At 47.1% G+C, this 26,726-nt stretch overlaps 1 protein-coding gene across 1 annotated transcript in view; it reads left to right on the forward strand.

Annotated features, from left to right (window-relative positions):
• The window catches only part of MORN5 (MORN repeat containing 5), a 32,111-nt gene extending 8,021 nt beyond the window's left edge, over positions 1-24,090 (forward strand). Inside the window, exon 5 of the mRNA XM_077466823.1 lies at positions 23,849-24,090. Coding sequence (XP_077322949.1) covers positions 23,849-23,958 — 110 coding nt within the window. The 3' untranslated portion in view covers positions 23,959-24,090. The remainder of the gene's footprint in view (positions 1-23,848) is intronic.
• The last annotated feature ends 2,636 nt before the right edge of the window (positions 24,091-26,726 follow it).

Here is a 26,726-nt window from a genome sequence, read left to right on the forward strand (position 1 = left end):
AGGCTATAAGATTGTTGCATTCTGTTTTCTACTGTTAAAGTTGAGTCTGACCTCAACCCTACTGAACATCTTTGGGATCAGGTCTTCTCATCCAATATTAGTACCTGGCCTGAACCATACTGAACACCTTTTGGGGTCAGGTCTTCTCATCCAACACCAGTACCTGAACTCAACCCTTCTGAGCACCTTTACATATATATATATATATATATATATATATATATATATATATATATATATATATATATATATAAAAAATTTATTATTTACATAATATAATTACATAGTTAGTCAGGTTCAAAAAAGACATCTATTTCAACCATAAATAAAAAAAAAAAAAAAACATCATACAATCCACAGTTGATCCAGAGGTTTCAATAAAAATTATAATATAATTTTTATTGAAACTAAGGCCTTCAGAGGCTGGTACATAGGGCACAAAGGCATAATATATAGATATATTTATATATTTAAAAAAAATTAAAAATACCAGACGGCACTGACTGGACCCGGTTTTCACTGCCCAGACCATTTTTGTTTATTGCTTGAAAACCAATTTAAAACTGAAAATTGTTGGCGATAAATTAAGTTCTTCGCAGCGCCGTAATTTCTCTGTCATAATATTGTGCTTTTTTTGTAAGATCTGCAGAACCTGAGCCTGAAAAGGAGCACTTTGGCTTGTGATAGGCGAAATCCTACAGCAGAGTTCCTGCCTAATATATCATCATCATTTTGAAGTTCTGGATGTTTATTTGGTTTAGGCTTAAACAATTAAGCTCCAGATGAGCCGTGCTTTCAATTAACTGCGCTCAGTGCGCACTCTTTAAGAAATTAGGAAAAACGACCCATTTGCTCGCCTTATTAATGGCTGGGTTTTAAAGCCCCTCTCCGGGGGTTAATGTTAGGACAGCAAAATAATTTCCTTTGGAAATATTCTTTTAGTGTTGAATGTTGAAGTTTCTTTGGCTCCCTACCCCAATCCACCAACTCCCTACCCCAATCCATCAACATGCTAAGGGAAATTTTTAAAGAAAACCTTTCCGTTTTCATTATATTAGCTTATATTAGGACTGGTGATGTCATCACTAGATCTCTGTGCGTCTCCAATGGAATGGAGGAAGATTATGGCTGGTAGGAGGGATCGGTACTCCCCAGCCCTGATTGAAGCGATGGGCTGGATTTTGTAAGGGGTTATGTATGTATTACAAGGCCTTGATGGGGGTCCCACCAGTCTGGAGGGCTGGGCGTTCTTGTATTTGCATAGAGACAACCCACATTTGACGCTAAGCCACCATGATTGCAAGAACTGAAATGCGTGAATGAAAGGGATGGGCCAGGAATAGTCAGGTTTGGGAGGAAAGGACACCATCATTGGCATCAGTGGGAGGTATAGTGCCCCATCATTGGTGTCAGTGGGAGGAATAGTGCCCCATCATTGGTATCAGTGGGGGGAATAGTGCCCCATCATTGGTGTCAGTGGGAGGAATAATACCCCATCATTGGTGTCAGTGGGAGGAATAGTGCCCCATCATTGGTGTCAGTGGGAGGTATAGTGCCCCATCATTGATGTCAGTGGGAGGAATAGTGCCCCATCATTGGTATCAGTGGGAGGAATAGTGCCCCATCATTGGTATCAGTGGGAGGAATAGTGCCCCATCATTAGTATCAGTGGGAGGTATAGTGCCCCATCATTAGTATCAGTGGGAGGTATAGTGCCCCATCATTAGTATCAGTGGGAGGAATAGTGCCCCTTCATTGGTGTCAGTGGGAGGAATAGTGCCCCTTTATTGGTGTCAGTGGGAGGAATAATGCCCCTTCATTGGTGTCAGTGGAAGGAATAGTGTCCCATCATTGGTGTCAGTGGAGGGAATAGTGCCCCATCATTGGTGTCAGTGGAGGGAATAGTGCCCCATCATTGGTATCAGTGGGAGGAATAGTGCCCCATCATTAGTATCAGTGGGAGGTATAGTGCCCCATCATTAGTATCAGTGGGAGGAATAGTGCCCCATCATTGGTGTCAGTGGGAGGAATAGTGCCCCATCATTGGTGTCAGTGGAAGGAATAGTGCCCCATCATTGGTGTCAGTGGAAGGAATAGTGCCCCATCATTGGTGTCAGTGGGAGGAATAGTGCCCCATCATTTGTGTTAGTGGGAGGAATAGTGCCCCATCATTGGTGTCAGTGGAAGGAATAGTGCCCCATCATTGGTGTCAGTGGAAGGAATAGTGCCCCATCATTGGTGTCAGTGGGAGGAATAGTGCCCCATCATTGGTGTCAGTGGGAGGAATAGTGCCCCATCATTGGTGTCAGTGGAAGGAATAGTGCCCCATCATTGGTGTCAGTGGCAGGAATAGTGCCCCATCATTGGTGTCAGTGGAAGGAATAGTGCCCCATCATTGGTATCAGTGGGAGGAATAGTGCCCCATCATCGGTATCAGTGGGAGGAATAGTGCCCCTTCATTGGTGTCAGTGGGAGGAATAGTGCCCCATCATTGGTATCAGTGGGAGGAATAGTGCCCCATCATCGGTATCAGTGGGAGGAATAGTGCCCCTTCATTGGTGTCAGTGGAAGGAATAGTGCCCCATCATTGGTATCAGTGGGAGGAATAGTGCCCCATCATCGGTATCAGTGGGAGGAATAGTGCCCCTTCATTGGTGTCAGTGGGAGGAATAGTGCCCCATCATTGGTATCAGTGGGAGGAATAGTGCCTCATCATTGGTATCAGTGGGGGGGGGGTAGTGCCCCATCATTAGGATAAAAATCATTAAGTGCTGTTGTGCTCTAGGTATTGGCTAAGTGAATATACAATAACACACATATGGGATAAAATCCTAGGTAATAACCACACAGTGCTAAGGGGTAGCCAATAAGAGAATAAGTATAAAGTGCTAAAAGTGACAATAGTGAAAGAACTTGAACCGTGAACGTGGCCATAACCGGAGGGTCTGCATTTATCTGGTCTTTTTTTCAAATATCGGCCTGCCTAACCCTTTTGGTCCATGTTAAGTGACTTTGATAGGTGTTTCACTTATTCAAGCTCATCTTTTTGTTTTTTAACCTGTTCTTTGCCTCTCTCTATGACCCTTTGTGGCGAGCATGCTATTTGAGGTCTGATTGGCAGATCGTTTACATCTAGTTGAGGTCTTGTTTTCTTTGGGGTTTTGGCTGAGGCTTGCACATCCCCTGAGGAAGCTACCGGCGAAACATGTCGGGATAATGTGCAATGAATGTCTCCGTTATTGGCTTCCAGGACCCCAACTGCTACAAAACTGCTCTGTAAATTACCTCACGATTTTATGTGTTTGTTCATTATTGTATTTTTCAATAAACAATAATTTAATTTTAATATATCTACTTGTACGCACTGTCAAAATCCCAACCTTTTCTCCTTACCTTTATTTGATTGTGTAAACTAATGTTACGATGATGGGGAAAAAAACACATAGATAATTCTTCAGAACGATAATAAAGTGTTACTAGTATAACGAAAGTCCATATCAGGGTGAAGTAGAGTAGTGACACGATACTCCAAATAACACTTTGTGCACATCCAGAAGAAATGATTGGTGACTTGGTGATGACGTTCCTCTGTGCAGGGCGGTCCCTTGCCTTACCGCCACAAGGTAACGGCGTGAGAAAATGTAAAGGTGGCAGATGGTCCGGGTTCCTGCCATAGGCCAGTAGAAGTTTTTCTTTGTATAACTCAGCAGTAGGTATAAGAAAAGGAGGGGGAAGCTCCAGGTCCAATATGGTGTATAGGAGGGAGGAAAAAATAGAGGTCCAGATGGTGAAGTATATTGTGACTATAGGTACGTTTTATTCAAAGCTTTCATCTTTGAAAAAAATAAAAGCTAGAAGTGGATTGGTTATCCTTCAGAGATGATCCAGATTTTGTCTGCTCCATTCTTAGTAAAATTCTCCTCCCTGATGGGGAAATGGGAGAGGAAAGAGATTTTTTTTTTTTTTTTTTTTTTACTTGTACACTAATAAATGCACAATTTTGGTTCGTATCGTCCCTCTCCCTCCCCCGCCCCCTTTATTTTTTTTAATATTATATTTATTATATTTTTTAATAAATATGATGCAATCTCGCTTCTTTCTTCTTCTTTTTTTTTTGATTAGGGTTGTAATGATTGATTGGTGCACCGAGTGATATTAGGAACATGAAAAGCTAGGGAGGTTGGGGCTCTTAACTGGGGGGGGGGATTCGGGGAAAAATCAACCTTTATGATATGTTGTATGTTAAGAGGGGAAGTGATTTCTGCCCTCCCCCCCCCCTCTTTTTTTTTTTTGACTTGTACACTAATAAATGCACAATTTTGGTTCTTCTCGTCCCTCTCTGTTCAGTCAATGCTGGGATGGGGGAGCAGGGGGAGCTGAGCTGCTGAGTGAGTGGTGGGGGGGGTGAGCTGAGCTGCTGAGCCAGTGCTGGGATTGATGGGGGGGTGAACTGCTGAGTCAGTGCTGGGGGGGGGGGGGTATGAGGGTGAGCTGAGCTGCTCAGCCAGTGCTGGGAGGGGGAACTGAGCTGCTAAATCAGTGCTGGGGGGGGGGGGGGGTGATGGTGAGTTGCTGAGTCAGCGCTGGGGGGGGATCAGGGGGAGATTAACTGCTGAGTCAGTGCTGGGAGGGGTAAGCAGGGGGAGCTGAGCTGCTGAGTCAGTGCTGGGAAGGGGAGTTGAGGGTGAGCTGAACTGCTGAGTCAGTGCTGGGAGGGGGGAGCTGAGCTGCTGAGTCAGTACTGGGAGGGGGGATCAGGGGGAGCTGAGCTGCTGAGTCAGTACTGGGAGGTGGGAATCAGGGGGAGCTGAGCTGCTGAGTCAGTGTTGGGAGGGGGGATCAGGGGGAGCTGAGCTGCTGAGTCAGTGCTGGTTGGGGGGATCAGGGGGAGCTGAGCTGCTGAGTCAGTGCTGGGAGGGGGCAATAGGGGGAGCTGAACTACTGAGTCAGTGCTGGGAGGGGGAGAATCAGGGGGAGCTGAGCTGCTGAGTCAGTGCTGGGAGGGGGGGAGCTGAGCTGCTGAGTCAGTGCTGGGAGGGAGGGAGCTGAGCTACTGAGTCAGTTCTGGGAGGGGGGATCAGGGGGAACTGAACTGCTGAGTCTCTGCGGGGAGGGGGGGAGCTGAGCTGCTGAGCCAGTGCTGGGAGGGGGGAGCTGAGCTGCTGAGTCAGTGCTTGGAGGGGGGATCAGGGGGGGCTGAACTGCTGAATCTCTGCTGGAGGGGGGGGGGGCTGAGCTGCTGAGTCAGTGCTGGGAGGGGGGGGGGGGCTGAGCTGCTGAGTCAGTGCTTGGAGGGGGGATCAGGGGGGCTGAACTGCTGAATCTCTGCTGGAGGGGGGGGGGACTGAGCTGCTGAGTCAGTGCTGGGAGGGGGGGGGGGGCTGAGCTGCTGAGTCAGTTCTGGGAGGGGGGGGGGGCTGAGCTGCTGAGTCAGTGCTGGGAGGGGGCAATATGGGGAGCTGAGCTGCTGAGTCACTGCTGGGATGGAGCGGCAGGGTGAGCCTAGCTGCCTAATCACTGCACACAGAGGGAGATGAGCAGTTAAATCATTGCTGGAAGGGGCAGCTTAGTTGCTGAGTCACCGTGGGGAGGGGGGAGCAATAAAACACCGGGCTGCTGAGTCACTGATGGGAGGGGCAAGCTGCGGAGCCACTGCTGGGAGGAGGAGGGCTGGGGAAGCTGAGCTACTGAGTCACTACTGGGATTGGGAAATTGGTTGTGGCTGGAAGAGGGAGCGCAAGAGGAGCAGAGCTGCTGAGTCAGTGCTGGGAGGGGGAGCTAAACTGTCGAGTCACTACTTGCAGGGTGAGCCTAGCTACTGAATTGCTGCTGGGAGGGGGTAACTGAGTTGCTGAGTCATTGCTGGGAGGGTGAGCAGGGTGAGCCCAGCTGCTAAATCACTGCTGGGAGTGGGGAGCTAAGCTGTTGAGTCACTACTGGGAGGGGGGGGCTAGCTGCTGAATCACTGCTGGGAGGGTGAGCTGAACTACTGAGACACAGCTTGGAGGAGGAACTAAACTGCCACGGTTTTGTTATCAAGTTTATTGGTATGAAAATGAAAGCCAGCAAGTTGCTGATTTGGAAAATCCCAACAATTCCTCACCCTATATTATAGGAACGTGGATGGGGAGTCTTTTTTTCTTCTTTTTTTTACCTGCTAAACAAGACTGGGGGGGGGGGGGGGATTATTCTGAATCTAATTGCAGACCAGTTTGCCACAATTACTCAATTGAACCTGGTTTTTGTAGAAAACGTTACTTAAGGCCTCTCCTGACACTTTTCATCTTAGCTGGAGAAACTCTCTGCGAACAGTCATTGCACCACAGGCAGCACTTACTGATCTCTGAGGACTGATTCAAGAGCATGTTATATATAACTTGTCAAAGGCAAGACAAATTCTCACTGGTAGGAAGCAAACATTAACCCAACAGCCTACTTTTATTCTGCAGGAAAGAGCACTTTCTTTGGGGGTTCCTTTGAGAGCTTCCTCTAAGAGCCTTAGAAAGCACAACTGACTACTTAAAGCCCAGATCCACGTTTCTACAAGAATTAATAAATAACCAGCCAAAGTAAAAATACAAATAAAAATCAGAATTTGCTTTAATACTTGCTTTCTGACGCTGCCCCTTGTAGAATCACCATGCCACAGTTTGTCTCTGGTCCTCTTTTGTGTTGGTGGAGCGCTGGACCCCAGGGTAGACTGAACGCAGAAGGCAGAGTCTTAAGTTTTAGAGACAGCTCTTCGCTAATCCCAAGGGTTCCCTAGAGCAGTCTAATGACCATTAGTAGGATAAGCATACCACAAAGCTCGAGTAAGCCCAGTAAGAATATATTTCACATCACAAAATCAAAAAGCCAATAAGTTTTGGAGCTTCGTCACAACTTTGTTAAATAGGGTATCCCAAAGGGTCCTTGGAGCAGTCTAATGAACATTAGAAGGTTGAAAGCACCACAAAGTTTGAGTAAGTCCAGTAAGAATTCTATCACACGACACAAAATAGGGAAGCCAACACGTTTTGGAGCTTTGTTAACTGGGGTATCCTAAAAGTCCCTGAGCAGTCTAATGAACATTAGTAGGATGAAATCACCACAAAGTTCAAGTAAGTCCAGTAAGAATTTTTTCACATCACAAAATCAAAAAGCCAACACATTTTGGAGCTTTGTCACAGCTTTGTCAACCAGGGTAACCGCAAGGGTCCCTAGAGCAGTCTATAAAACATTAGTAGGATGAGAACACCACAAAGCTTGGGTAAGTCCAGTAAGAATTAATTTCACATCAGAAAATCGAAAACCAACATGTTTTGGAGCATAGTCACAGTTTTGTCAACCGGGTTATCCCAAAGGGTCCCTGGAGCAGTCTAATGAAATTATTACTGGACTTACCCAAGCTTTGTGGTGCTCTCATCCTTCTAAAATTCTCTATTTTGGGCTGAATGACACCTAGCTTCATTCAGCCCACTTCCTGCGAGCCCAAGCCATCTTGAACGAGGAATGTCACCATCACACCAATGGTCTCCAAAAAAATGGATCTAAAGCTTTATTCAGTGATTACAGCGTTATAGAAAACAGAAGCGTTTAGGAGCCTTGAAGGACCCCTTCATCAGGCATATTACATGCTGTAACAGTGTAATCGTTGAATAAAGCGTTGGACCCATTTTTTTGGAGACCCATTGTGTGCTGGTGACATTCCTTGTTCTGAGTGCTCACAGTTCCAGCCTGTGGTCACTTCAGCACCCACTTAGACCTAGAGCCACTTTCACAGGAACCTGTGCATTGAGAAGAGTGTCTTTCAAGCCATCATAAACACACCACCACAGGGAGTATCATCACCTGAATGGGTCACATGTGGCAGCAGAGGGTGTAGCCTAGAGTTGGTAGGAGTACTGGGTCAGAGGGCATAGCTCACAGTTGGGGAGAGCTCTGGAGCCAACGGTGTAGCCTAGAGTTGGGAGGAGCACTAGGGCAGAGGGCATAGCCCACAGTTGGGGAGAACTCTGGGGCAGAGGGTGTAGTCTACAGTTGGTAGGAGCACTGGGGAAGAGGGCATAACTCACAGTTGGGGAGAGCTCTGGAGCAGAGGGTGTAGCCTAGAGTTGGGAGGAGCACTGGGGCATGGGGACATAGCTCACAGTTGGGGAGAGCTCTGGGGTTGGTTGGGGGGTAGGCTAGAGTTGGGAGGAGCACTGGGGCAGATGGCAAAGCTCACAGTTAGGGAGAATTCTGGGGTGGGGCAGTGTAGCCTAGAGTTGGGGGGAGCACTGGGGCAGAGGGTGTAGCTCACAGTTGGGGAGAGCTTTGGGGCAGAGGGTGTAGCCTAGAGTTGGTAGGAGAACTGGGGCAGGGGGCATAGCTCACAGTTGGGGAGAGCTCTGGGGCGGGGGTAGGGGTTTGCCTAGAGTTGGGAGGAGCACTGGGGCAGATGGCAAAGCTCACATTTGGAAAGGGCTCTGGGGCAGAGCTCATAGCCCACAGTTGTGGAGAACTCTGGGGCAGAAGGTGTAGCCTAGAGTTGGGAGGAGCACTGGGGCAGATGGCAAAGCCCACAGTTGGGAAGAACTCTGGGGCAGAAGGTGTAGCCTAGAGTTGGGAGGAGCACTGCGGCAGATGCTGGGGAGGGAGCACTCGGGTAGAAGGCATAGCGCACTACTGGGGGAGGGAGCACTGGGGCAGAGGGTGTGGCCCTGAGTTGGGTATTCATCTTTTGTGTACTGACATCTCGGTGATCCATCATGATGCATTCTGATGTTCGATAGGCCACTATTTTAGCTTTGTATACCCTCTAAATCAATGGTAGAAATGTTGATCTGGTACAAAATAAAGATTGTATTGCGTTGCGGAAAATGAAAGTGATTTTCCTCTTGTGAGCGTTATCCCGCTGTCCCGTCTGACACCATGTTTTACAACTGCTCATGAATAGTTTAGGTTGGCGTTCGTCCCAAAAGTTTTGGTATGCAACAGCTATTATATCAACTGAGATAAGCAGCGAGCGTTCCAAAAACACAGGAACCTGTAATGATTAACAATATAGCGGGAACACCCATCCATCCCATGTCCTCACATAGGCTTTGAACTCGTTGTTATACCCTTTGTTTATATGATATCCTGTCTATGACAAAATCGCTGTTTAAACAGTCACGTGATGACGTCATTGTACATTGCATAATATAGTATAGTGTTACTTAAAGAAATAAATAAAAATGTGCACCGCACTTGTGTGGCCAATCACTCGCCTTCTAGGAGTTAGACAGTGGTTGCAAATGTCAGATTTGGGTGGTGGGGGTGAGACTGGGCATAGAGTGTCAGCAGTAGCAGTCCCCCTGTCTGTGCCACTCCAATTCTTAATCTCCCTACAGCAGCAGTCTTCAAATTGCAGCCTGCAGGCCGGATGCGGACCTTCGCTTGTTTTTATCTGGCCCTTGAGGCAATATTCCTCTTATTAAACAAAGCATTAGTCCTCCTACTGACACAAACAATGAAGCACTATTCTTCCCTCTGACACCAACAATGGGGCATAATTCCACTCACTGACTGCAACCATGGGGCCTTATTTCATCCACTGACCCCAATGGTCCAATAACTGGCACTGATTCCCTATATAACACTATTTCTATATAACACTATTTCTCCTAATGGCACCAAAGATGGGGGAACTATTCCTCCCATCAACACCAACAATGAAATGCTATTCCTTCTGCTGACACTGTCACGCTGGGGCACTGTCCCTCCCACTTACACTAACAATGGGACAATATTCATACAATGGCACCAATGACAGGGCACTATTCCTCCCACTAATACCAATGATGGGGCACTATTCCTCCCAATGATACCAATGATCCAATGACGGGGCACAGTTCCTCCCACTGATACCAAATATCCAATGACGGGGATGACCAACGATCCAATGATGAGGCATTATTCCTCCCACTGATACCAATGATGGGGCACCATTCCTCCCACTGATAACAATGATGGGGCACTATTCCTCCCACTGATACCAATGATGGGGCACTATTCCTCCCACTGATACCAATGATGGGGCACTATTCTTCCCACTGATACCAATGATCCAATGACGGGGCACAGTTCCTCCCACTGATACCAATTATCCAATGATGGGGATGACCAATGATCCAATGAGGGAGCACTATTCCTCCCACTGATACCAATGACAGGGCACTATTCCTCCCACTGATACCAATGATGGGGCACTATTCCTCCCACTGACACCAATGATGGGGCACTATTCCTCCCACTGATACCAATGATCAGGCACTATTCCTCCCACTGATACCAATGAAGGGGCACTATTCCTCCCACTGATACCAATGACAGGGCACTATTCCTCCCACTGATACCAATGACAGGGCAATATTCCTCCTATTGATACCAATGACAGGGCACTATTCCTCCCACTGATACCGATGATGGGCACTATTCCTCCCACTGATACCAATGATGGGGCACTATTCCTCCGACTGATACCGATGATGGGCACTATTCCTCCCACTGATACCAATGAAGGGCCACTATTCCTCCCACTGATACCAATGATCCAATGACGGGGATGACCAATGATCCAATGACAGGGCACTATTCCTCCCACTGATACCAATGATGGGGCACTATTCCTCCCACTGATACCAATGATGGGGCACTATTCCTCCCACTGATACCAATGATGGGGCACTATTCCTCCCACTGATACCAATGAAGGGGCACTATTCTTCCCACTGATACCAATGATCCAATGACGGGATGACCAATGATCCAATGATGGGACACTATTCCTCCCACTGATACCAATAATGGGGCACTATTCCTCTCACTGATACCAATGAAGGGGCACTTTTCCTCTCACTGATACCAATGAAGGGGCACTATTCCTCCCACTGATACCAATGATGGGGCACTATTCTTCCCACTGATACCAATTACGGGGCACAGTTCCTCCCACTGATACCAATTATCCAATGATGGAGCACTATTCCTCCCACTGATACCAATGACAGGGCACTATTTCTCCCACTGATACCAATGATGGGGAACTATTCCTCCCTATGACACCAATTATGGGGCACCATTCCTCCCACTGATACCAATGATGGGGCATTATTCTTCCCACTGATACCAATTATCCAATGACGAGGATGACCAATGATTCAATGATGGAGCACTATTCCTCCCACTGATACCAGTGACAGGGCACTATTCCTCCCACTGATACCAGTGACGGGGCACTATTCCTCCCACTGACACCAATGATGGGGCACTATTCCTCCCACTGATACCAATGATGGGGCACTATTCATCCCACTGACACCAATGATGGGGCACTATTCCTCCCACTGATACCAATGACAGGGCACTATTCCCCCCACTGATACCAATGATGGGGCACTATCCCTCCCACTGATACCAATGATGGAGCACTATTCTTCCCACGGATTCCAATGACGGGGCACAGTTTCTCCCACTGATACCAATGATCCAATGACAGGGATGACCAATGATACAATGACGGAGCACTATTCCTCCCACTGATACCAATGACAGGGCACTATTCCTCCCACTGATACCAATGATGGGGCCCTATTCTTTCCAACGATACCAATGATGGGGCACTATTCCTCCCACAGATACCAATAATGGGGCACTATTCCTTCCACTGACACCAATCATAGGATACTATTGCTTCCACTGATACCAATGATGGGGCACTATAATTTTCACTGATACCAATGATGAGGCCATATTCCTTCCACTGACACCAATAATAGGGCACTATTCCTTCAACTGATATCAATGATGGAGCACTATTCTTTCCACTGACACCAATGATAGGACACTATTTCTCCCACTGACACCAATGATGGGGCAGTATTCCTCCCACTAACACCAATGATGGGGCACTATCCCCCCCCCCCCCCACTAATACAATTGATAGGGCAATATTCCAGCTCTTACTGACCACAAGCACGTTGTAATTATTTTACTCCCACTGATAAATTTGAGGCAATTTATACTCCCACTGGCCATAGTCCGACCCTTTAAATGTCTGAAGGACAGTAAGCTGGTCCTATGCTTAGAAAGTTTTGACACCCCTTATCAACGGTAAGAGTATGGGCACAGCCGTGGATTTGAAACTTCTGACCGATGTAGCAGCTCTTAAACAGTAGGCCTAGAAGAGACCGTTGAAGGCACGGGGCCATGAACTAACGGAAGACAAAAACACATGCCTTAGGCAACAAAGAAAGCGAGGAAGGGATTTGCGGTGATAGGGAACTCATCCAGAACAACTTGCACAGGGTGGGCAGGAAGGAGCAGGAAAACTCCAAGGCTGCAGACTAGCCCAGTAAAGTATCTAAAGCAGATGGTAGGAAACATTCAGGAAGTCCTCTGCCGCGGTGTCTCAATAAAACAGGTTTAACAGAAGTTGTGCTGAGCTCTGGGAGGGCTTCTTTAGGATGTCCATCGTGGCAGAGTTCAGATGTGGCTTGTTTTTACAGAAAGAACTAAATAGTGGATGGTGTCAAAGATCACACTGAAGACAATTCACTAGGAAAGCAAAACAATATTCTTCTTTCCTACTACCTGTGCTTAAACCTCTGTCCCTGGATGTAGATTAACTTTTTATGTGATTTTGAAGACTGAGCCAAATCATACAGTGACACAAACAATGACATGCATGGACTCAAAGTCTGTTTTGCATTGTACGCAGAAAGAATAAAAAAATATAATAGTAACCTACAAGACTTGTATCGAAAGTAATGCAAAAGTGACCATAATTTTTTTATTAACTTACATAGGTCATTCAGATTTCACACATTGTTCGAATAACTCTTCCTGTTTACCAGACCTGAGCATTTCATGGTCCCTAGAACACATCCAACCCTTTTGCTGTCCTTGTCCGGCCTTCATGAGGTCAATCAGAGATGTGGGAGTGGGAGTTCTCTGGTTGCAGGCCTACCAGTCAAGTCGGTCAGTGGCTGTGCTTTCGCCCTCGTTGGTCCACCAGCCACCAAGATGGTGGCAGTTGCACTTCTGGCCTTTTAAAGCGACCTCAGCTGTGTAAGAAGGGTGGTGCTGTTGAGGCCAACCATGGGAGGTGGGCAACAAGGATATGATGCGGGTGAGGGCATGTGCGGTGGTGTTGCCAGGTCCCACTCTCCACCCTACAGGTACAGTGGGGAAAATAATTATTTGATCCCCTGCAGATTTTGTAAGTTTGCCCACGTTAGTGACCAGGTTTGCACATATTCTCAGGAAGGATTTTGGTCCACTCTTTTTTACAGATCTTCTCTAAATCCTTAAGGTTTCTTGGCTGTTGCTTGGCCACTCGAAGTTTCAGCTCCCTCCATAAATTTTCTATACGATTAAGGTCTGGAGACTTGCAAGGCCACTCCATGACTTTGATGTGCTTCTTTTTGAGCCACTCCTTTGTTGCCTTGGCAGGATATATTTTTATCATTGTTATGCTGAGAGACCCATCCATGACCCATCTTCAGTGCTCTGGCTGAGGGAAGATGGTTCTCTATGATTTTACAATACATGGCCTCATCCATGGGCCCCTCAATGAGGCAGAGTCAGTCTGTACCTTTAGCAGAAAAACAGCCCCAAATAATAATGTTTCAACCTCCGTGCTTGTAGGGATGGTGTTCTAAGGGTCATAGTCTGAATTTTTCATCCTCCAAACACGCCCAGTCCCCCTCCTCAAGGAGGCACATGTATAGTCATGCCAATGAACACCTAAATGATTCAGAGAAGGATTGGGAGAAAGTGCCGTGGTCAGATGAGACCAAAATTGAGCTCTTTGGCATTAACTCGACTCGCTATGTCTTCTATGGAAGAAAACTGCTGACTATGACCCTAAGAACACCATCCCTACAGTCAAGCATGGAAATGTAAGCATAATGCTTTGGGGCAGTTTCTCTGCTAAAGGTACAGGCCAACAGGCCAGCATTGAGGGGCCAATGGACGGGCCATGTATGGTAAAACCTTGGATGAGAACCTTCTTCCCTCAGCCAGAACACTGAAGAAGATGGGTAATGGATGGGTCTTCCAGCATGACAATGACCCAAAATATACAGCCGAGCCAACAAAGGAGTGTCTGAAGAAGAAGCACATTAAGGTCATGACCTAGGCAGTCTCCAGATGCCAGGGGCATGTATAAAAGTGGACTCCCTCCGCAACAGTCCAAGTTTCTCATGTGGCCCCTTGGGAAAATTAATTGCCCACCCCTGCTCTATATTAACTCTTCTTTTTCATTGCAGGTAAATAATGTATTCTACGGAGAAGTAATGTGCTGTCGTTGAGTTCTTGATGAAGGAGGGGTGCAGATTGTTTGACATCCACAGAAGGCTACGGAATGTTTACAGAGATAACACCATTGAGAAGAGCAATGTCTTGTCAGTGGTGTCATTTCCATAAACATTCTGTAGCCTTCTGTGGATGTCGGACAGCCTGCACCCCTCCTTCATCAATAACTCAATGACAGCACATTGCTTCTGCTTGGAACCCATTATTTACCTGCAATGAAAAAACAGGAAGAGTTTCTATAGAGGAAGAGTTACTCTACCAACACCATTTCTTGCATTTATTTTGGTACAGCCCTCGTGTTGAAGCCCAACTGAGGGAAACGTGAAAATTATTCCCTGGGATCCTTTTGGGCACATCCTGGAAGTGTTGGACAGCAGAGGAGGGCAGCAGCTGTCAGAGGAGCAAGAAATAAGTTAAAATCTGTATTTATTCCTATTCTCCCTAGCCAAACAAGCATTTTACACATGCAGTGCAAGAGGGCCCCACTGCATGGGTAAATTTATTATCGGCCATGGGTGGGGCTTTAAAGCCCCACTCCAGGAAACCTTAAAATCTCTCCCTTGCAGTAGGGTTGTGCCCACACTGCCAGGGTTAGTCGCCTGTTTGGGTCTGAGGACTTGTTAAAGAAGATTTCCTTACCCAATCCTCCATTCCTCTAGGCTGCTAGACCAGTCCCCAGAGTGTCTTTTCCCCTACGCACTAATTGGTCTAAGTTCTTGACACGTACAAGTGATGACTCAAGGGGACAGATTTTAGTTGAGCCCCTCAAGTCACTGAGAGTGCATCCACTCATCCTTGAGCCAGCCTTTTTGGTGCATTTGATGTCAGGGAGCACTCTGATGCAGACAGTTGATGTAAGGGGCACTCTGATTGGGACAATCCACATAAAGGGGCACTGTGATGGGACTTACTGATGTAAGGGAGCACTCTGATGGGGACAATCTATGTAGGGGAGCATGGAGATAGGATACCCAATGTAAAGGGGGTATGCTAATCATATTGAAGTGAGCACTCTGATGGAAACAGTTGATGTAAGGGGGGGGGGCATTGATGGGGACTCCTGATGTAAGGGGGCTCTATGATGGGGATGCCCAATGTAATGGGTCACTCTAATGGGGTAACTAATCATATTTAAGGGAGCACTCTGATGAGAACAGTTGATGTAAGGGGGGCATTGATGGGGACACCTGATGTAGGAGGCACTCTGATGGGGACATAAGGGAGCACTCTGATAGGGACCCTAATGTAAAGGGGGCTCTGATGGGGATAGCTGATGTAAGGGAACACTGTGACAGGGACAGCTGATGTAAGGGAACACTCTGATGGGGACACTTGATGTAAAGGGAGACTCTGATGGGGACACCTGGTGGGGGGGGGGGCATTGATGGGGGCACTTGGTGCAAAGGAGCACCCTGATGGAGTTACTATTCATATTTAAGGGGACACTCTGATGAGAACAGTTGATGTAAAGGGGGACAGTGATGGGAACACCTGATGTAAGGACACTCTGATGAGGACACCACCTGATGTAAAGGGGGACTCTGGTGGGGATACTTGGTGTAGGGGGGGACATTGGATGGGGGCACCTGATGTAAGGGGGCACTGTGATGGGGACCCTGATGTAAGGGGGCACTCTGATGGGGACCCTGATGTAAGGGGGCACTCTGATGGGGACCCTGATGTAGGGGGCACTCTGATGGGGACATTTGACCTAAGGGAGCACTCTGATGGGAACCCTGATGTAAGGGGGACTCTGATGGGGTAAAGAATCCTATTTAAGGGGGAACTCTGATGAGAAAAGTTGATGTAAGGGGGACATTGATGGGGACACCTCATGTAGGGGGCACTCTGATGGGGACAATTGATATACTGTGATGGGGACCCTGATGTGGGGGGGACTCTGATGGGGAAACCTGATATAAGGGGGCACTCTGATGGGGAAACTAATCCTATTTAAGGGGGCACTCTGATGAGAACAGTTGATGTAAGGGGGACATTGATGGGGACAGCTGATGTAAGGGAGACTCTGATGGGGACACTGAAGTAAATGGAGACTCTGATGGGGACACCTGGTGTAGGAGGGGCATTGATGGGGACACCTGATGTAAAAGAGCACTCTGATGGCGTAACTATTCATATTTAGGGGACACTCTGATGAGAACAGTTGATGTAAGGGGGGGGACATTGATGGGGAAACCTGATGTAGGCACACTCTGATGGGGATACCTGATATAAGGGAACACTGATGGGGACACCTGATGTAAGGGGACACTGATGTGGATACTTGATGTGGGGGGGCGGGGGGCATTGATGGGACACTGGTTCTGTTTAATCATCCTAATCCAATGACAACCTAATACAAACTATCGTTTCTTTACCGCACCCCCAGATCAGTTCGGCTAAATCCAGCCCTGACATTCATACAGCAAATGTTTTATGAGCCAACCTCATAGAGTGAATGGGCCCCAACAGTACGTGAGTTGTGCATAAAGAAGGGGCCCAGACAATTTTAGAAGACCTTTTTTTTTTTTTTTTACATGCTCTTCAATAAAAATCTTCTTTATTTTGCACAATGATCGCTCAGTCTGGCATCGGCCATAATTGGCAGAGCACAGCGTCTGATATTTCTTAGCCGGTCCCCCACATATAAATGTTAAACAAAGCGCCGATTATCTTTTAAATAGAATTGGATAGAACAGGTACACAGGCTGGTTGTTGGAATTATCCACTAGAGCTGGAAATTGAGGTTAGAATTCCCATTTATAATAAACCTTAAACCGTCGCTGTTTAGGAATAAAGCATTATAAAGCAGTCCATGTCACCCCCATTATCATATTGAGAATTGAACGGTCATTATAAGACTTACATTTGCCAGCGCTAATCAATACTTAGGAAATAATTGCTCCTTAAACATCGATGCTGTTTGCTTTTCAGGCATAGTTTGTGATTTTTTTATTTAATTTTTTTTTGGGGGGGGGGGGGGCTTGAAGGCAAGGAGATCAGAGCAGAGACAGCTGCAGTAAGAAACATACATTTTGTCATTCAAATTGTTGGCTGAACCGCCAGGTAATGTGAAAAGGATAGTCAAGTGGCTGTTAAGTCCATTGCCACCAATTACTAACAATCAGGGAGTGGCTTGAAGGCTTATTCAGTATAATAAGCCCAGTTTGTCTTGTTTCATGGGTTACCGCTGAAGAGGTTGCAGCTGCACAGATTCGAATAGCCTCGGAACTGCAGCAATTACCCGGCAATCGCTCCCTTTTGCCTGGGAGCGCTATATACAAGCAGTAACTGTTTAAGTTCTGGTGTAGGTATGGGCTTACAGGATAGGCATACTTGCAATGGCACCGCCATTGTAATGGATCGTTCAGCAGGGAGCGTTGCATTTTATAGAGAGTCTGGATAGAGAGTTTCATTTAATATAATAATATTTTATTTATTTAGTGCAGGCACTCGCAGTATCTCACAAAAGTAAGTACACCTTTCCTTCTATCTTTTCATGTGACAACACTGAAGAAATTACACTATGCTACAATGTAAAGTAGTGAGTGTACAGCTTGTATAACACTGTAAATTTGCTGTCCCCTCAAAATAACTCAACACACAGCCATTAATGTCTAAACCGCTGGCAACAAAAGTGAGTACACTTCTAAGTGAAAAATGTCCAAATTGGGCCAAAAGTGTCAATATTTTGTGTTGCCACCATTATTTTCCAGCACTGCCTTAACCCTCTTGGGCATGGATTTTACCAGAGCTTCACAGGTTGTCACTGGAGTCCTCTTCCACTCCTCCATGACGACATCACGGAGCTGGTGGATGTTGGAGACCTTGTGCTCCTCCACCTTCCGTTTGAGGATGCCCCACAGATGTTCAATAGGGTTTAGGTCTGGAGACATGCTTGGCCAGTCCATCACCTTTACCCTCAGCTTCTTTAGCAAGGCAGTGGTCATCTTGGAGGAGAGTTTGGTGTCATTATCATGTTGGAATACTGCCCTGCGGCCCAGTCTCCGAAGGGAGGGGATCATGCTCTGCTTCAGTATGTCACAATACATGTTGGCATTCATGGTTCCCTCAATGAACTGTAGCTCCCCAGTGCCGGGAGCACTCATGCAGCCCCAGACCATGACACTCCCACCACCATGCTTGACTGTAGGCAAGACACACTTGTCTTTGTACTCCTCACCTGCCTCACCACTCCTCACCTACATCGCATACTAGCTCATTATAAAATACTTACCTTAAAACAATGATGTTGCAGCGGTCCTGGCACACCACTGTCACGCCCAACATCTTTCCCTGAGATTCTTCTGGGTTCATGGGCTCTGGGATCAGCCGGAACCGCAATGACATCGCTCCCACGCATGCGCACGTGAGCCGCCGTTCATGGCACCAGCTGGGAAGGAACAGCACACGTGGGCTTCAGAGCGTATGCGCCAGTGATGTCATCGGGTGCATGCACTGGAAATGTCTCCTAAACTGTACAGGTTTAGGAGATATTTTCAATACCTATAGGTGAGCCTTATTATACCTAGCTTACCTACAGGTAAAAGTCTGCAGAGGAAGTTTACTTCCTCTTTAAGCTTTTACAAGCTTAAAGCGGGATTCCACCCTAAAGTGGAACCTCCGCTGATCGGATCCCTCCCCCCCTCCGGTGTCACAATTGACACCTTTCAGGGGGGAGGGGGGTGGAGATACCTGTCAAAGACAGGTATTTTCACCCACTTCCGGGCATAGACTCCCGTGGGAGTCTACGCCATTTCCTGCGCTGTCTGCTGGGACACACACGGGTCCCAGTGACAGCGCAGAGATTTCCTATTGCGCGGCGCGGCTCGCGCATGCGCAGTAGGGAACCGGGAAGTGAAGCCGATTCGCTTCACTTCCTGATTCCCTCACCTAGAATGGTGACTGCAGCAGCCGAGAGCCGAGCGATCGATCGGCCTCGGCTGCCGGCATCGCTGGAACCCGGGACAGGTGAGTGTCCATTTATTAAAAGTCAGCAGCTGTAGTATTTATAGCTGCTGGCTTTTAATACTTTTTTTTTTTGGTGGAATCCCTCTTTAAGGAGCTTTTACAGGTGTCAAGCTCTTGGGCGTTCATTTATTTAGGACATTCACCTTTTTCTCCTTCAACCACTGTGTGGTCATTGGTGCTGTGTGTTTTGGGTCATTTTCATGTTGGAATGTAAACCTTCTTCCCATCGACAACTTTCTGCCAGCAGAGGGCAGCAGATTTTCTTCAAGAATTTGACAGTATATTGCCCCATCCATTTTTTCTTCGATCCTGATTAGCACTCCAGTCCCTGTTGCAGAGAAATGCCCTCATAGCAGGATAGTACCCCCTCCATGCTTTACTGTGAGAATGGTGTTATTATATATTGTACATTATATTGTACACCATTGTGGTTTGGTTGTGGTGCGACTCCATTCAGTCGAATAGGGAAGTATACATTGGCAGCACACTATGGATCTTTGAGATGGTGTCCAAAGGTTTATCCAAATGATTACATCACAGCAAAATTTAGAAGCCCACGCAGGACTACATCATCATGCTTGTCTCAAAGATCTGTGGTGTTCTGGCGATATATGAGGTGTGAAAAATGTATTCCAGGGGCACTGTGTGACACTGTTGGAGGCTGAGGGCACTCTGGTGGGTTGGAGGCTTTGCAGCAAGATGGGGGTACTGCCGGGGGGGGGGCTGGTGGGCACTGTGAGAGGAAGAGGGCCACTGTGGAGGCTGAGGGTTCTCAGGAAGCCTGAGGACACTGTGGGAAATTGAGGGGCACTATGGGAGCTGGGGGGCACTGTGAAAGGTAGAGGGCCACTGTGGGGGCTAAGGGTTATCAGGAAGCCTGAGGACACTGTGGGAAGTTGAGGGGTACTATGGGAGCTGGGGGGCACTGCGTGAGGTAGAGGGCCACTGTGGGGGCTGAGAGTTATCAGGAAGCCTGAGGACAATGTGGGAAGTTGAGGGGCACTATGGGAGCTGGGGGGCACTGTGAAAGGTAGAGGGCCACTGTGGGGGCTGAGGGTTGTCAGGAAGCCTGAGGACACTGTGGGAAGTTGAGGGGCACTATGGGAGCTGGGGTGCACTGTGAAAGTTAGAGGGCCACTGTAGGGGCTGAGGGTTCCCAGGAAGCATGAGGACACTGTCAGAAGTTGAGGGGCACTATGGGAGCTGGGGGGCACAGTGAAAGGTAGAGGGCCACTGTGGGGGCTGAGAGTTCTCAGGAAGCCTGAGGACACTGTGGGAAGTTAAGGGGCACTATGGGAGCTGGGGGGCACTGTGAAAGGTAGAGGACCACTGTGGGGGCGGAGGGTTCTCAGGAAGCCTGAGGACACTGTGGGAAGTTGAGGGGCACTATGGGAGCTGGGGGGCACTGTGAATTGTAGAGGGCCACTGTGGGGGCTGAGGGTTTTCAGGAAGCCTGAGGACACTGTGAGTTGAGGGAACTAAGGCCGCGTACACACGCGGGGACTGTTCGCCCAACTTTGTCCGTCAAACAGTTTCGGCAAACAGTCCGCTCAAAATTAGCATGGACGGACATGGCCACACACGACGGACGAACAGTTTGCTGAAACCGTGCGCGATGACGTGAACAGCACGTACGACGGGACGAAAAATACGACGTCCTATACACTGCATTATAACTTTCGGCGTGTAAATCCTTTCTGAGCATGCGCGGAACTTAGTTTGACGAACAAGCCTACACACGAGGGGACTGTTCGCTGAAACAAGGTTTCAGCGGACAGTTTTTCGGAATTTCAGAAAAACCTTGTTCAGCGGACTGTTCGCTGAAACTGTCCGCTGAAAGCCCACACACGAGCGGACTGTTTGCCGAAACACTGTTCAGCGGACAAAGTTGGGCGAACAGTCCCCGCGTGTGTACGCGGCCTAAGGGAAATCTTCACTGGAGACAGCTTGCTTACAAATGACTGTGGAATGTGTAAAGAAACCATTGGGGATTGGTCTGGCCCTTAAAGAGGAACTTCAGTCCCCTAATATTTGGCTCCCCCCTCCAACTGTGCTGCCATTATTTGATTGTCTAGCATGTGTACAGATGCACAGAAGGGCTGTGCCCGGCCTTTAGGAACCAGTGGTGCATCTCTTTTTACTTTCATGCACATGGACCTCCTTGACTGTGCCGTATACTCCTCATGTGCAAGGAAACCTGCACATTTGCGGGTGTGCCGAAGGTCTCTGCTGGGCCCCAAAGGCCAGTAAATTGCCTTAAGCTGCTGCTATTATTATTATTATTATAATACACGATTTATATAGCGCCAACAGTTTACGCACAGCTTTACAATGTACAGGGGGGAAAGCATAATTACAGTACATTTCAATACAGAAGGGAACGGAGGGCCCTGCTACATTGATTTATATAATATTCTGATTTGTGGGTGAATTTTTTATTTAACCAAATTTGTTGCTAAGTCTGATAGGCTCTGTATTTCAAATGGTAATATGTTTTAAACGTGTCATTCAAAGAGAATAAAAAATAATAATAATAATATTTAAAAAAAGAAACTCCTTCCGTTGCACTCAATACAAATATTGTGTCCTATATACATAGATAAAATAAAGTCTACTATGCTCAGAAGTATAAAATAATTATATTCAGATAATCTACAAAAAAAAATAAAAAAATTATTTTCTAAAAAAAATTTGGATTTGGAGTTTGAAATGTGATTCCACCGCAAACACAGATATGAATCCCAGATGTTCGCTAAAAGGTTTCCAGATACGCTATCTTGACAGACATAAAAATAAGCATTCATACAATAAATAATCCACCTCATTTACAGCTATAAATGTAGTGCTGAATTAGGCAGCTTGAGCCAGCTACCCCAGAAGCCACTTTGTTCCTTTAAGTTGTAGAACTTGCAAAGGTAATTCGTAAGTAAATCCTTCAATTTGCCACATAGGATACACAGATATCTGGTGACTCTGTATGGTAACCACCACTGTGTATAAATAGCTAGACATGCAGTTCATTTTAAACCGAATATAAATTCGGATGAATTTTTGGATTATTCAGAGATTCGGATGTATCCGAATCTCTGAATTAAATAGTAGCTAATTTAATTGAAATTCATTTAGTTTTAGTTCTCTAATTCCAAATGATCAGAATAATTCGAATTCAGATCAGTTGAAAAATGATCATCCGATTCAAATTCTGTGAGAAGAGTAGCTGGTTGTTAAGGAGCGGGCCGGGAATCCGGTCTCCACATCCTTAACAACCGATGACTCAGCAGCTGTCAGCCCACTTCCCCACTGACAGCTGAATGAAAACAGAACTGCCGGCAAATTAAAATTCATAAATGCAGTGTGGGCCGCCCCCACCCCCCCCCCCCCCCCATCTATACCAGGCCCTTTAAGTCTGGTATGGATTGTAAGAGAAACCTCACACCCAAGTTTAAAAAAAAATAAAAAATTGTGTGGGGTACCCACCACAATCCATACCAGGCCCTTATCCAAGCATTCAACCCAACGGGCTAGGAAAGGGGGGACGAGCAAGCACCCCTTCCTTCTGTCCCATACCAGACCACATGCCCTCAACATGGGGGGGGGTACGTTGGGGGACCCCATGCCAAAATAAAAAAAAATGCCGTGGGGTTCCCCCAAAATTCATGCCAAACTCCTACCAAGCATGCAGGCCAGGAAAGGGGGGGACGAGCATGCACCCCCCTCCTGAACCATACCAGGCCACATGCCCTTAACATGGGGTGGGAGGTGCTTTGGGGCAAAGCACCTTGTTCCCATGTTGATGGGGACAATGGCTTCTTCCCCACAACCCTGGCCCACTGGTTGTGGGGAGGTGGGGGTGACTTATCGGAATCTAGAAGCCCCCTTTAACAAGGTGGCCCCCAGATCGCGGGATCAAGTCTCCTGGCCCTTCAAGTCTGGTATGGCTTTTAAGAGAAACCTCAAAATTAAAAAAAAATGGTGTGGGGTCCCCCCACAATCTACACCAGACCCTTTTCTGAGCATGCAACCCAGTGAGCACCCCCTCCTCCTGTCCCATACCGGACCACATGCTCTCAACACGGGGGGGGGGGGTACTTTGGGGAGCCCCATGCAAAATAATAAAAATTGCGTGGGGTTCCCCCCAAAATCCATACCAGACCCCTTACCGAGCATGCAGCCCAGCAGGCCAGGAATAGGGGTGGGGGGACGAGTGAGCACCCCCCCCCTCAACCATAGCAGGACATATGCCCTTAACATGGGGTGGGGGATGCTTTGGGGCAAAGCAACTCCGTGTTGATGGGAACAAGGGCCTTTTTCCCACAACCCTGTCCCTTGTCACCAAAAAACAAAAAGGTCAAATAAATAAATGTCCCCCGAAATATATCCAATCATATAATCATATAAATATCCAATATATCCAAATATATCCTCATCTACATAATTCTCATTGATCTTTCTAGGTACATTTGTGAATGTTTTGATGCCTCTTATACCCTACTTTTAGTATTTGAATCACTAAATACCTGCACTGGTGTTTTTGGAATAAATCTTTTTGTTTTTACAGATGATGATGAACACGAGTGGATTATTCGGACGTGTCGAAAGGGATGGGACGAAATTACAGGATACCATCTTAAACATGATCCAACAACTACCTCAACATCATCTCAGTAGTTATTGTAACCGATGTTCATAAATGTACGAACTGATCTTCTGCATATTGAAGATCAAACATACCACCAAATATATGTTGTCTCTAGCGTACACAAGTACTGATGTTTCAATAAATATGCAATTTTCAAACAATTTTTGAAGTGTATCAAGTGTATTGAATACACCTATATGGTGTATTAGGTATTGTGCATCTGATCAGTAGATCATACAATGTGGCTTGGCCATTGGTAAAAGTGCTACCGTGCATTGGTGGTCACTGGTGATGGGCTCCCTTACATTGGATGTCAGTGTAAATGTGCCCCCTACATTAGTGGTTAGCGCAATGATCACTTGCTGGTCGGTGGAGAAGGGTCCACCAAGTTGAAGGTCAGAAGAAGAGGTGTCCTCTTGGATTGGTGGCCAGTGGGAGCAGGACCCCCTCACCTTGGCAGTCAATGGAGAAGGGTCCCTTAAGTTGAAGGTCAGCAGGAGAGGTTCCCTCTTGAATTGGTGGTCAGTGGGATCAGGACCCCCCTTACCTTGGTGGTCAGTCGAGAAGGATCCCCTAAGTTGAAGGTCAGAGGAAGAGGTGCCCTCTTGGATTGGTGGTCAGTGGGAGCAGGACCCCCTCACCTTGGCGGTCAATGGAAAAGGGTCCCTTAAGTTGAAGGTCAGCAGGAGAGATGCCCTCTTGAATTGGTGGTCAATGGGATCAGGTCCCCTCTTAATTTGGTGGTCAGTCAAGAAGGGTCCCCTAATGCCGTGTACACACGGCCGGACTTTTCGACAGCAAAGGTCCAACGCAACAAATCCGTCAGACAATTCGACCGTGTGTGGGCTTCATCAGACCTTTGCTGTCGAAAAATCAGACGGACTTTAGATTTAGAACATGTTTCAAATCTTTCCGACAGACTCGAGTGTGGTCGAAAAATCAGTTTGTCCGTATGTTTGACTTCCTTATTCTAGTCCGGTCGTACGTCATCACGGTCAAATCTGTCGGACTGTGGTGAGATTGTGTGTGACCAAGTCCGTTCGTTCGGAAAGTCCGTTGGAAGTCTGCCAAAAGTCAGTTGGGAAGACCGTCGGACCTAGTCTGCTGGAAAGTCTGGTCGTGTGTACACAGCATAAGTTGAAAGTCAGCGGAATAGGTGTCAATGGAATCAGGACCCCCTTACCTTGGTAGTCAGTCGAGAAGGGTCCCCTAAGTTGAAGGTCAGTGGAAGAGGTGTCTTCTTGGATTGGTGGTCAGTGGGAGCAGGAACCCCTTACCTTGGTGGTCAGTGGAAAGAATGCCATCCTTTAAGATAACTAAAAATATCACTGGTGTCAGTGGTTACTTATGTAGCACCCTACTAGTTTAGTTTGCTAGAGAGGTTCAGGTAAATGTAGTTCTTTAGCTCCACAATAATTGAACGATGTGTGATATTTTTTTTTGGCTTTTCTTTGTCTCACTGGCTGCAGGGTCAACTGCTTCACCCAGCCTTCTAGTAGATTCTAGAATGGAGTGGGCTAGAAGAGGCAGACCCTGGGCCTGAATATTCATGTGGTCTCAGCCAATCCCTGGAGAAGAGGATGCCCAGTAAGTGTCAGAGGAATTAATAAATAGTCTAGCGCCTGGAGCAGCAAGGTTCTTGTCCAGGAGGGCCCTTCTGGGCAAAATAGCTGATGTTTGCAGGAGTTCATTGAGGTCCCAGCTCAGTGGGAGCTGGCGGTCTACTTTCTGACATGAGCTGGAGCCAAATCAAAAGGGGGTTCACTGAGGATCTGGTCTGGGAGCTCACAGGAGAAGTGTCTGGCCGGTGATGGATGGAGGTATCCAAGAACACAGGGGCATTTGTGAGTGTAGGCCGGAGTGTAAGATCCTAGTGACTGTTCGCTGCCTTATCCCTTTGAGTATTTGCTCCTGTGTTGCTGTATTGGGATTGTTCCTGTGCTTGGAGTCCCTGAATTGCTTCTTCTCCTATTGTCAGTCAAGAGGGCAATTATCCTGAAGACTGTAGTCAAGGCAGCGAGTGTCCTCTCCTACTTAGTGTACTAAATGTGGAGTATTCCAAAGTTCAGCATGCACCCCAACCAAGTTCAACAAGAATTAAATCTTAAAAAGACATACCCTGCCGGGTTATTGAGTTTCGAGACTGTTCATGCTGCTGTGTGCCTGGCTGCCTTTAAACCCACTTGGGAACAGAATCTGGGACAAATCTGTGGGGCCCATCAGGGGTCTGCGCTACACTTACCTTCTAGATAAAGAGAAAGGCTTCACTGGTCCAATATACTAGCTCTTACAAGTGATGTTGGTGCACAGTCAGGTGGAAGATCAATCTGGTCTGTACAATATACCATTAAAATAGTTTTGTTACAAGTGCTTTAAAATACCTGTTGATCCTGCCAGAAATCTTGTGAACCGATAACTTGCCTGCCTGTTCTGGCAAGTATCATTTATATTTGTGTCCGCTATCTCAGTAGGGTACAGACCCCCTCCCCCCTTATGTTATAAAGAAGAGAAGTCAGGGATGTGTTTTGTAACCTTGTCCTGGGTGGACAACACAACAACTGCTCTCCCATAGATACAGAGCATCCATTCTCAACCAGGGTTCAGCAAAAGCCTAGGGCAGTGATGGCAAACCTTGGCACCCCATATCCCACAATGCTCAACTACACTGCAAGAGCATCATGGGAAATGTATTTCCAAAACATCTTGGGTGTCAAGGTTCACCATCATTGGCCTAGGGTTGCTCCAGAGGTTGCCAGGGGTTCCTTGAGCTGAAACTGATCAACCTTATATTTGATGG

This window comes from Lithobates pipiens, unplaced genomic scaffold (assembly GCF_037356315.1).
Source record: "Lithobates pipiens isolate NorthernLeopardFrog02 unplaced genomic scaffold, aLitPip1_a1.2 Scaffold_1, whole genome shotgun sequence".
Classification (NCBI taxonomy): Eukaryota; Metazoa; Chordata; class Amphibia; order Anura; family Ranidae; genus Lithobates; species Lithobates pipiens.